Raw genomic sequence first — 11,440 nt, forward strand, 5'->3', positions numbered from 1 at the left:
AATCACTAGTGTTTAGCTGAATTTGCTAATCCTTTGATTTTGGAGACTATCATATCAGACTATGATATGATAGATAGATATTTTAATATATGCTGTGAATTAATAAATAAATAAATAAAAAAGTATGGTAAACCATGAAACTAATTTATTGTAAAAGTTAAATATGTATAATTTCAGCTAATCAAAGTTTAGTCTAAAGTGCAAAAATATATATGTACAGCAAAGAGAAGAGGTACTCTTAATTGTCAAAAGAAACCTTTTTTTATTTTTATTTTTTAAAAAAAGAAATAAATTATTGTACTCTTTTCCCTTAAAAAAGAAAAAAAGTGACAAACACATAAAAGATCAATATTTTTACATGTTTTTCCTCTTGAGTTAATATTGCCTAATGTATTTAGAGTGTGAATATTTCAAAAAAAATCAATAATTCCACTTTATTATTAATATATAGACCTCACCTTTTCTAAATGCCCTGTCAAATCTCTCTCAATAGATTCTTGAAACTTTTTTTTTTTCAATTAATAAAAAAATTAAAATGGTATCTTGGTGATTATTAACCATCATTGGAAAAAAAATAAAAAAATACTGGTCATAACAATAATAATATTTTATCCATCAATAAAAAGTATGCTCAAAATATTTGAACATAAAAATTAAAAGAAATAAGCTACTTTTCACCGAATGAAAATTAAATTATAATAGAAGTAATAACATAAATTTTAAATTGTGTAAAAATATACTTTACTATAAATAGTTAAAAATTAAAAAAATAATTAATCTTTTTCTATTACCTAGTATGATAGCTTCTTTTTTTTTTTTTTTTTACCTAAACTTTTCCAACATATTTTTTTATAAAAATATTAATATATTACAAATATTTATTATTTTAATTTTATTTACGTAATTTACTATACCTGATAAAGTGATAATTGGTGTAAAAAGGTTTTAAAAAATTAAAATATTCTTACTTCATATAATTATTGTGATAAAGTAAAAATAATTTTGTAAAAAAATAACGAGTTAATTAGAAAATATTATTTTAATGAGACTATTATTTTGATAATTTTTTAAAATCAAACCACAAAACAAACACACTAAACATATATATATATATTTATTTATTTATGAACCGAGTAATAATTTAGTATGATAAAACAATAGTAAACCAAGCACAATATAATAATAATAATAATAAAAGGCAATAATTGCAGAGGACACACAGTGCCAAAATCTTTTATATTCCCTGTGAAATAACAATAAATAATGATAGAGGGCTTGCTGACAACACAAAGTGATTCTGATTGTTCAATTTCAACATTTGATAGCAGCCACCACAAACAATCACCCCTCCATCATTATTATACTCGTATAATTATTATTCTTATTTTTATAAAATAAAATAATTTTCTAAATAAAAATAAAAATAAAAAACAAAGCAAGCAAATATATATATGTACATATTGACATACAAAAATAAAAAGAAAATCCAACCAACCATTTATATGAAGTGCCAAATCACAATCCACAGTCTTGATCATATACCTACACTAAGATTATTGCTACCTTTCTTCAGGGCTTCTATATAATTATTCCCTTTTCCTCCTTTCCCTTTCCTCATAATCTTTTCAACAATTTGCTTTGCTATGCTTTTCACACCAAATTCTTAAGTTGGCTGAGCTTCATAATTTCAGGGTAAGAATTCATTATTCAACTTGTTTTCCTGCTTAGTCACCTGTTTCTTAATCCTCTGAACTGATTTGTGCTTCGATTCCCTGTAAAAGCTTGTAGAATTTTGCTTTCTTTGATGATTGATGATGATTATGAACCCTAATTTTAGCTCCTGCATGTTAATGATGATATTCATAAGCAAATTAAGCATATCTGCTTCGAATCGAAAGAATACTCTGTTAGGTTTTATGTTAATTGAGCATTTCAGTTTTCCCCAAATCAAACAGGGATTTAGGGTTTGGGTGCTGATAGAAGCTAAAATTGATTGAAAAATGGAGAGTTTGTGTGAGACGTCGGTTGGATCAGATTCAAGCTGGTTCTTAGAACAGCAGGGAATGGCTACAGCATGGACTAAAGAGGAGAACAAGAAATTCGAGAGTGCTCTGGCGATTTTCGACGAAAAAACTCCTTACAGATGGTTTAAGGTTGCAGCAATGATTCCTGGGAAATCTGTGAATGATGTTATAAATCAGTACAAGGAATTGGTTGCAGATGTTTGTGACATAGAGGCAGGTTTGGTCCCAATTCCTGCATACTTGGCTTCTTCATTTACGTACGAATTGGCGGATCTCCGGAGTTTTGATGTGTGTAGGAAGAGGCAGGCTCGGGCGACGATCAACGATCAAGAGCATCGCAAGAAAGGCGTGCCCTGGACCGAGGACGAGCATAGGTGATCCCATTTTATTCAATATTAGTTCAATTCAATTTGATTTGCTTCGATATGATATGATATATTGAGTGAGTTCTTATTGATGATCGATGATAATGATGATCGACCGAGGACAAGCATAAGTGATCTAATTCATTTCTATATAGCTCAATTCAATCACTTCACCTTGATTCGATCCTATATATGATGTATTCTCTGTTTACGTAACTTATGCATTCTTGCTTGGATATGACGACTAAAAAATAATGATATTTTAACATAGATAAAAAGTAAAGTGGAGATATCATGAAAATTTATTAAAAAATGTTAAAAACGTGGTGGGATAAGTAGAAAAGTACGGACATATTGGTTATTATTTGTTAAAGTAAAAGTAATAAATTTATGCGTTGATAAAATTGTTTACTATAAATATATTATGCATAAGTTTAGTGGACAATCCAAAAATGAACAGTGGCATAAGTTTGACGGACGGAATGAGTATTGAGTTCTTATATGATATGATATATTGAGTTCTTATTGATGAGCATAGATGTGATTCAATTAAAACATTCGATTCAATTCAATTTGTTTCGATATGGTATGGATATATTGAGTTCTTATTGACGATCAATGACGGTGGATTTTGTGTTGTGTTGATGGAAATGTAAATTTGCGACAGGCGATTTCTTTTGGGACTTCAAAAGCACGGAAAAGGAGATTGGAGGAACATCTCCCGGAACTTCGTGATATCTAAAACGCCAACGCAAGTTGCAAGCCATGCTCAAAAATATTATCTCCGGCAGCTTTCGGGGGCCAAGGACAAACGGAGGCCAAGCATCCACGACATCACCACTGTCCATCTTGCTGCCACTCCACCCTCCTCCGAGCAGCAGAAGCCGGCAAGTAGTGCCCCCAAACCGCCGGTCGATGGGGGTCGTATCGACGACAAAATGTTCATGGTTTTCGATCCCGCAGCTTACGGCAGCGACTCGCTCGTCGCGTATCCGTGCAATCTTGCCGCGCAAACTTGGCATAGCGCCAAGAGGGTTGCGCCGAGTCCACATTTCCGAATCTAATAAATCAAATTCGCCGAAGGTCTACTACTCGCCGCGCCAGATCGTTTCGATCGAAAAAATCGGCATCTTTGTATATGTTCTTGTTCTTCCCATATTTAAGTCCATCAAACGGTATGGTATGATAAGATTGTGGTTTTGGCAGAAAGACTTGTGGAAATTTGTGTATTTAGCTACTATACCTTTAGTAGTTTCAACTATTTTCTTGAAGCTTTCTTTTTCATGGTGATTTCTTGACAAGGACTATGTTAATTTTTGCTTTTTTGTTTTTTGTTTGTTGGGTTTTTTTTTTTTTTTTTAAAAAAATATTATTATTATTTTTTGGGGGGTGCAATTATTTTAATCAAAGTAGTACATTATTGTTATTGTTGTTATGATCACAGTACTTTTAGGGCATGGATTGTGTAATGAAAGCTGAGTATGAACTCCACAAGGCCATATTGTGATTGTGTGAAGCTATTGAATTATTAATTTTTTAATTGCATGTTATATATATTATTATTTTATAATATTAATTAAGAATTCGTGTTTTATTTTATTTTTTGTGGAATAATATATTCCATATATTTTTTTTAAGTGTAGATTTTTTAAATTTCTATATATCATAACAAGGTATCAGGGTTTTTATTTCTTGAATGATAGAGATCTCTCGAATTTTGATAAAATGTAATATGATTTTAAAATCTGTTGTCTCCTTAATGTTTTTAGAGGTATCCGGAATTTGGGGTCCACAATAAAGCTACTATTTTTGGATCAATCAGCTATATTTTTTTTTTTTTTTTTTTATCATGATTTAAGTAAAATTCTCAAAAAAAAAAATTGTTTGCCTTGATTGTATTTTTTGTTTCACCTTCAATCACATGTCCTAACTCCATTCAGAGCTCCGATTATTATTCGAGTGCGTACTGAATAATTTTTTTTGATTGAACTATACTAGATAAGTTTTGGGAGACATGTTCGACCAAATATCAATACTTTCTCGAGTATGTGTTTATAATGTGATTTATTTCACCGGAGGGGCAAAATGGTCATTCCGGCGAGCGGCGACGAGGCTCCGTGCTGTCGGGTTCTGCCGCCAGTGGCGAAACAGAAAGGCTATATTATTAAGCAGCTTTGTCTGTCACTTTACATGTGCAGAAATGAAATCCTCCATGGAAATGAACTTTAAGCTTATGAAAATCCAACTTTGTGAAAAATGACGATAATAGAGCTCTCAACAGGTACACTTTTGGATTGCTGATTTTGATTGCCGAATTGAAATTTATATTCACAAAATAACAACTTGCTCTTTTCTTACATTTGCTTTTTTTTTTTTTTTGTTTTTAATTTGATATTTGTATTGAATGAGAAAGTATAAAGTGGTAAAGGAAATTTATTGGACGGACTCTACTGCTCGCCATTCTTTTTTTCTTTCTTTCCTTTAGAGAAAAAGAAAGCTTTTTTTTTTTTTGGTTTTTTTTTTTGCCCTACAATTGCGATTAATCTTTATAAATATATATATATATATATTCACAATATGACATTTAAATTATCATTCAAATTAATAAATAAAATAAAATTTTAAAGGAACACACCGATAGTGTTTGCGAATGAAAAATGTGTCTTTTTTTGTGTTTTTGAATTTGATGATGAAAATTAAATGAATTTTGACTTACTTATGATTTCGATTGAACTTCTAATATAATAAAGATTCAATATATCCATAATTTTTCTTCATAAATCTAATCTTTTTATTTTGAAAAAAAAAGAATTACTTACTTAATAGACTTATTTTTCTTTTTTTTTTCTATCATAAAGAATAAGTTTTTTTTTTTTTTTTTTAGTAAATAAACTTCTTCTTTCTTTTTTTTTTAAATTTTTTTTTTATTATTATTATTATGGATGGAGTATTATTTATAATTTTTAAGGACATCTTAGTCCAAATTTTTATATATACATTATATATATATCACACCTCTATATATTGGCAATAGTTTGATAATAGGCAAGCTTTTCATTATGAGTTCCAAAGTCCATTAGGATGTATATTTATATTTTGGATTTCGTTGTATTATTTATTACTTAGATCAATTCATCGACGTTTAATTCTCGAACAAGTGGTATCAGAACCAATTAGAACATATACACATATGTGTAAAGCTTCTTAAAGAACTCATCTTTAAGACACACCTAAAAATGGGAATCCACACATAGTAGGACAATGTCCACATCTTTTGCATGTGAGCAATTCTATTGATTATGTGTATGTGTCCGCCAATTTAATTACATTCCTAAATGCCCACTTGTCCGAAACCTTAAACCTTGTGCGTGCGGTCGAGCAAACAACGCATGTGCATCTATGTTGATTAGCTCCGATCAACACGTAAAAATATTATACACAGTACATAGCTAGAATTAAAATAACATATATTGTGTACATTATTATTATTATTATTATTACTTGTGTTATATTAATATAAAAATCTTATGTTGAGATGTATTATATATTTTACTATTGATATCAATTAAAATCTTAATCAATATTGGAACTTGAGTCACAAGGCAAGAATTACATATTTAGATAAGTTATCAAGAGAGTCAAAAATAAAAAATGAAAAAAATGATTTGTCTGTTTACCTCATTTGATAACTGATTTCATAAATTGCATAACATTTCTTTTAATTTACACTCATATGTAAAAAAATCACATTCCTCACGATTTACTTGGGTCTGTTTCTTTAAGATTTTTTTTTATCTTTTTCAGTATTCAATGTTTACATTTCTCAATAAAGACATTACAATTTAATCTTACAAAATATCATCGTTATTTAAATTAAAAAAAAAAGAAAAAGAAAAAAGAGACAAACCCTACCGTCCCTTAATAATATTGAGGTATAGCTATTATTCGACAAGAATGGTATTATATCAATATTATGGAAAAGAAGCAACAATGGTATTGTTACGGTGGCTGGGCTGGGCTGGTCTGTGTTGATGTATGGTTTGTGGTCTGAATTAAATGATTGGATTATTGATTTCGATTATTTTTCCAAAAAATAAAACTAAAATTAAAAATATAAAACATAAATAAAATTGGGTTCATTTCATTTCATTTCATTTCCAGCTGTGCTGCTTCTTTCTCGGTAGATTTTAACAATTTTAGATTCATTCATTTATGTCGGTTCACAGGGAAACAACAATTGCTGTTTTGCCAAAGACACATTTGCTCCTTAATTTGCAACTATTAAGTCGGGTCGGCTCGGAATTTACTCAATGCGCACTCAATCAATAGTTGAGTTGCTGCAGATTCCTTCTTGCATTGTTAAAAAATATAAAAATAAACAAACACAGACAGACCAAACTAAAAATCAAAATCAAGAAACATATTTCATTGTTTCTCACTGCTCAAAACACCCATCATATTCATATTCATATTCATCTTCATATTCATATACATGTCTCTTTCTCCCTCACGAGAAACCAACATTTTTAAACTTTTACCAATAGAGAGATCAATCTCTTCCGTCATTGTCGACATCATCGTCATCGTCATCACAGCAATTAGTAGTATACGACGAACCGGAGCTCGACAGGCTCGGGTGGTTCTTCGTCGGATTGAACAAACCATCCCGACCCAAGAGGTGTTTTTTCCCGTTTTCGGACAAAAACGACAGCCCCACAGTCGAAATGCTACTGTTGACGACTTCAACATCGCGGGTCCCGCTATAGAGTCCCCGGCTTCCGGCCACAAGTACACTTCCCTTGTCATTGCTCGAAACCGACGGGAAGACATCAAGTAGCTGAGAGTTCTGCTGGTTGGAGGAGCTAATGAGCATTCGCAGTGTCTCCCGAGCGCCCCGTTCGACCATGGACTCTGTATTCGGAAGCAACGGGTCGACAAGATTCTTCGGGTTTAGCGGCGGAATTGCGGTGGACATCGCCGGTCCAGCGCTGACAAAGTACGCCTGTCCCGACGAGCAGACATCTATGATCGGAATGTGGACTATCGGGTCGCATATAAAGGGCGTAAACGTCGGGATCTGCTGCGACGTCGATAGCAGGACCAGAGGCTCCGGAGGGAGGTCGGGGAAATCGACAGTCGGAATCTCAGCCAGGTTCAGTAACGGCTTCGACGTCAGGAGCGCGGAGGGACCGGCGGAGGGCAACAGTGACGAGAGCGGCGGAAGAGACAAGGAATCCGGCGACGAAACCGGCAGCTGCTGAGGTTTTCCGATGGCGTATTGCAGGGACGACCCGACGGGAGGGCACCAGCAGTAGTGAGGAGACAGAGATGATGGGGATCGTATATCTTGGATTGAAGACGCCGGAAGCTCTCGGGATTTCCCGATAATATCCAAAATGTTCAATGTAGCGAGCGAAAGGGTTGCTCGATTCACCTTCGGGAGTTTTTCTTTCTGCAACAGCGGATTTAATGATACGGTGTCAATGGATGATGCGTAGCTCTCCCCTCGTCGCCGAAGCTTTTCCCTTACTGTGTTTCTTAAGCTTCTTTGTAGGCCTTCTTTGAAAGAACATAATCTTGGGCTGAGATTTCCCGGATAGAACAGATTCGTCTTCGACCCATGAGGGGTCTGCAGCCGGGAATGTATGTTTTTCTGACAACCGAATGATGATGTCTGAGGAGAATGGAGTTCGGAGACATGAACCGAGTTGTTATTAGCCGAGGTTTCTGAAAGACTGGAGCTCGATCTAGCAAGGCTGGCTCGGAGACCATTGGCAAAACAGTTGAGCCGGAAATCGCTAATGCCGCTTAATTCAGACAGCGAAGGTTTTCTCGCGAGCAAATCCTTCATCTAATGTGTAAGAAATAAAGAATCAGACAAGCGATTTCGACAGAACAAGCGAACATTGAGCAGATATGTTGAGCAGTTTACCTTTCTCAGCAGTTCGCTCCCCAAAAGCATAGATTTCTCGGAGCACCAAAAATAAGAAACCTCGTCGCTGTCTGAGACCTTGATCGAGAATGACCTACCAGATTTGTCGGCTGGGATGGCTTCGATTTCTGTTTCAGTAGTCTCGGTGTCTGTACTAAATGTTGCTAACCTCTCTGTAGAGCTATCATCTCCATTGAACGACAGCCGTAAATCAGAGGTCAGTAATAGTGTCAGGCACAAATTCCCCCTGTACAGACGACAATGAAATACTTCATATGATCCAATCAATACAAAGAAGACATAGAAACTTGGAATCGAGCTATGGTCTTTAAGCCAAATTCAAGATAATGATATGAAGTAGCAATAAATTGGCAGTCCAATCTAATTATCTCAGTTCAGCCAAAGTTGGGACAACAAATTCTTCGTGCAAACAATTTTCGAAAGGCAAAACAATAACTTTTAGTATTTTCCGTAGACCAGCGCCATAGCTTCCTTCCAGAGTATAATCAAAGTGTTTCAGAAGAAAGAAAAGACAGCATTCATTTGCTGAGAAAATGAAATCCAACAGAAGCCAACCGAAGATACAACACAACTAAAGTATATAATTGAACAACGCTACAGACAACGACAACTATTAATGACAAAAGACACAAATAAAGAAACTCACTTTTCTTACAAAGGATGGTTAATGAGTAATGACTGATTGCCCTAATTTGCTCAGACTGATAGCCAAATATTTACGAGGAACGGTAAACTGGAAAGAAATTAATTTGCCAGCAGATACACAAATGTTGAGATTTGTAATGCTTAAATAGTTAATGAAAATCTTAGTCATTATAGAAATTTCTAGACTGTATTAGCAAGGCAGTTGGCTACTGAGCTCATTAAGATACGGTAACAGTAAAAGTTCCATATCTATCATTTCTAAGTTGTGAATTTTTTATGACCATAAATTTAGAAATCATATCGATCAAATTAGAATAGTAAATCAGATAAGTTAAAAACAAGCAGTAGGATGCAAAGATAGAAGGAATAGGAAGCAAGCTACAGAAATATATACAGAAACTATAAAGGATATTATATCAATGAAATAGGAAACATACTGATTCAACAAAAAAGTCAAGAGAATTCTGGCAAAGTGTGACATAATACAAGGAGCACGAAGCTACCTTTACATCTTCTTAATTCAGAGATCATAATAGTTTACGCCCAATTTACCTACAAGTCAAAAGATATTTTCACTTGGAAGAACGAGCAATGTTACTATTAACAATATAACTACAGCATCCCGCAATAAATACTATGCAAAAAATAAATGATATGAATCGTCATCCCTACATTCATGTATCAACAAAAAAACAAATTGCTAATACAGAAAGGAGATAATGAGACACGAGAGAGTAGGTGAATTTTGGACTGGTTATCTCAATGCCATCAGACAAAAGTGTCTGCTGCAATCTCCATGATACGAGACGACAAAAATATGTATTGGATCAACCTTCCTTGGCATCTCCACGTGTCATAAGCACCTCCTAGCTATCAGCAAATCAACATCCAGGTATTTAATAAAGAAGATGCGGGATAATAAAGTTGTGTTTAATGCGTGTCTGTGATTCAAATTAGAAACAACACTCAAAACACGTGAACCGTTAGGAATCAGATGGACATAATACGATACTCCTCTCGGTAGCCACTTACTAAATGATCACCTAATCATATACCACACTTATAAAATACATGTAATTGAATACAATTAAAGCTACATACAACAAAGGATAATAATCAATCAGCACTCAATACAATGAAATTCCTTATCCGAATAATGATACAGAGTGTTAAAACAAAATACAAATATCAATCAACACATGACAAACAAGATTACAGTCAATTCAGCCAATTAATCAACTTAAAATAAATCTAAATAAGTTATATTTATTCAAAGCAAATTAAGAAAGCAACAGAGAATGAAAAGATATTTCAAGCATTTCGTGGAACTCCATTTGTTGGTTACTAAGATTTGACTATATCCTTTCAACAGTTAAAACCTTAGCTCTATCCACACCTGTTCAAGTACAGTACCCATGAAATTATATCATTCTCATCCCATCCTTTTCCCCCTAGTGTGCTAAGATATATGAATGTTTCGATTGGGCTTATAAATCATACACATTTCTATACATGATTAAGAGACTATCAGTTCTTGATGGGATAAATTTTGTCTGCCCTAAAAAACAACATTTAAACGCAAGTACCTTATAGATGTTGGCAATAATAGTGTCCCTTGCTTATTGATCTTTCCAACTCGAATAGAAACCAAAGGAATGCACAAGCATCTGGCTAGCCTCCCAACTTCAGCAGGCTCAAAGTGCTGTTAATGAACAAAATGATTATGAGGCCGAAAGAACACAAACTTACAGCACCCGTAACAAGATAGAATCGTCCACAGTAACATAATCCAATTAACCGACAAACATTCACACCACATAGTGCATTTCCATTCAAAGCACAAACGAAAATTATTCAATAAAAAAGCAAGAACTCTACACTATCAAGGGCAAACATCAAGAATCTAATTGATTTTCCTCGGTACCTGATTTAGATGCGCTATCAAACGATCATCAGCAACACCTGCAGCGACATTTAGCTTCAGCAGAGGTTTCAGCCTCTCATCCGCTCGGCAAGCCCCCATAACCTGCATATCCAACGCACGAATCCACTTAAGAACACCGTCTTCCCCACCATTCCTCTGCAGCAGCAGATCCGCATCCTCATTCTCCACAATAATCTCCGTCAGCCGCCGCGCAACCGATTGCCCCGCACTCACCGACGTCCCACCACCGCAAGACGGAACATTCGCCGAATCATCGCCGCTCGACGCTCGACCGGAGGGATCTGCATCATCGACCGGTCGCCCATCCTCAGATTGCCGTTTCTCGGAGTTACTCATTCTCAAAACTCCCTCAAATCAATCAAAACTAACAAAACCGCTGGAATGATCACAAATCTTCAAAACCTTGCAGACGAATATCCTCGAGAATCCTGAGCGACGCAGGCAGAGATGAGACGCGAAAAAAATCTAGCAGCAATTGCAATCACAGAAATGGAGAGATAAGGAAATA

At 34.5% G+C, this 11,440-nt stretch overlaps 2 protein-coding genes across 3 annotated transcripts; one reads left to right on the forward strand and one right to left on the reverse strand.

The window, feature by feature from the left end:
* Positions 1-1,499: 1,499 nt before the first annotated feature.
* LOC127245965 (transcription factor DIVARICATA-like) lies at positions 1,500-3,737 on the forward strand. 2 transcript variants are annotated; one of them, XM_051267141.1, is made up of 3 exons: positions 1,500-1,692; positions 1,937-2,398; positions 3,057-3,737. In XM_051267141.1, the coding sequence occupies exons 2-3, from the start codon at positions 2,001-2,003 to the stop codon at positions 3,451-3,453; spliced, it is 795 nt and encodes a 264-aa protein (XP_051123098.1). In that variant the 5' UTR covers positions 1,500-1,692; positions 1,937-2,000; the 3' UTR covers positions 3,454-3,737. The 2 variants fall into 2 exon arrangements, with proteins under 2 accessions (XP_051123098.1, XP_051123097.1); XM_051267140.1 differs by having other exon boundaries at positions 1,501-1,692; positions 1,956-2,398; positions 3,057-3,736.
* A 3,051-nt stretch (positions 3,738-6,788) lies between these two features.
* On the reverse strand, positions 6,789-11,440 carry LOC127245835 (uncharacterized). Its single transcript, XM_051266914.1, has 4 exons — positions 10,912-11,440; positions 10,574-10,689; positions 8,322-8,568; positions 6,789-8,240 (listed from the first exon to the last, which is right to left on the reverse strand). The coding sequence occupies exons 1-4, from the start codon at positions 11,266-11,268 to the stop codon at positions 6,939-6,941; spliced, it is 2,022 nt and encodes a 673-aa protein (XP_051122871.1). The 5' UTR covers positions 11,269-11,440; the 3' UTR covers positions 6,789-6,938.

Source organism: Andrographis paniculata, unplaced genomic scaffold, assembly GCF_009805555.1.
Source record: "Andrographis paniculata isolate CXL003 unplaced genomic scaffold, ASM980555v1 Contig25END, whole genome shotgun sequence".
Classification (NCBI taxonomy): domain Eukaryota; kingdom Viridiplantae; phylum Streptophyta; class Magnoliopsida; order Lamiales; family Acanthaceae; genus Andrographis; species Andrographis paniculata.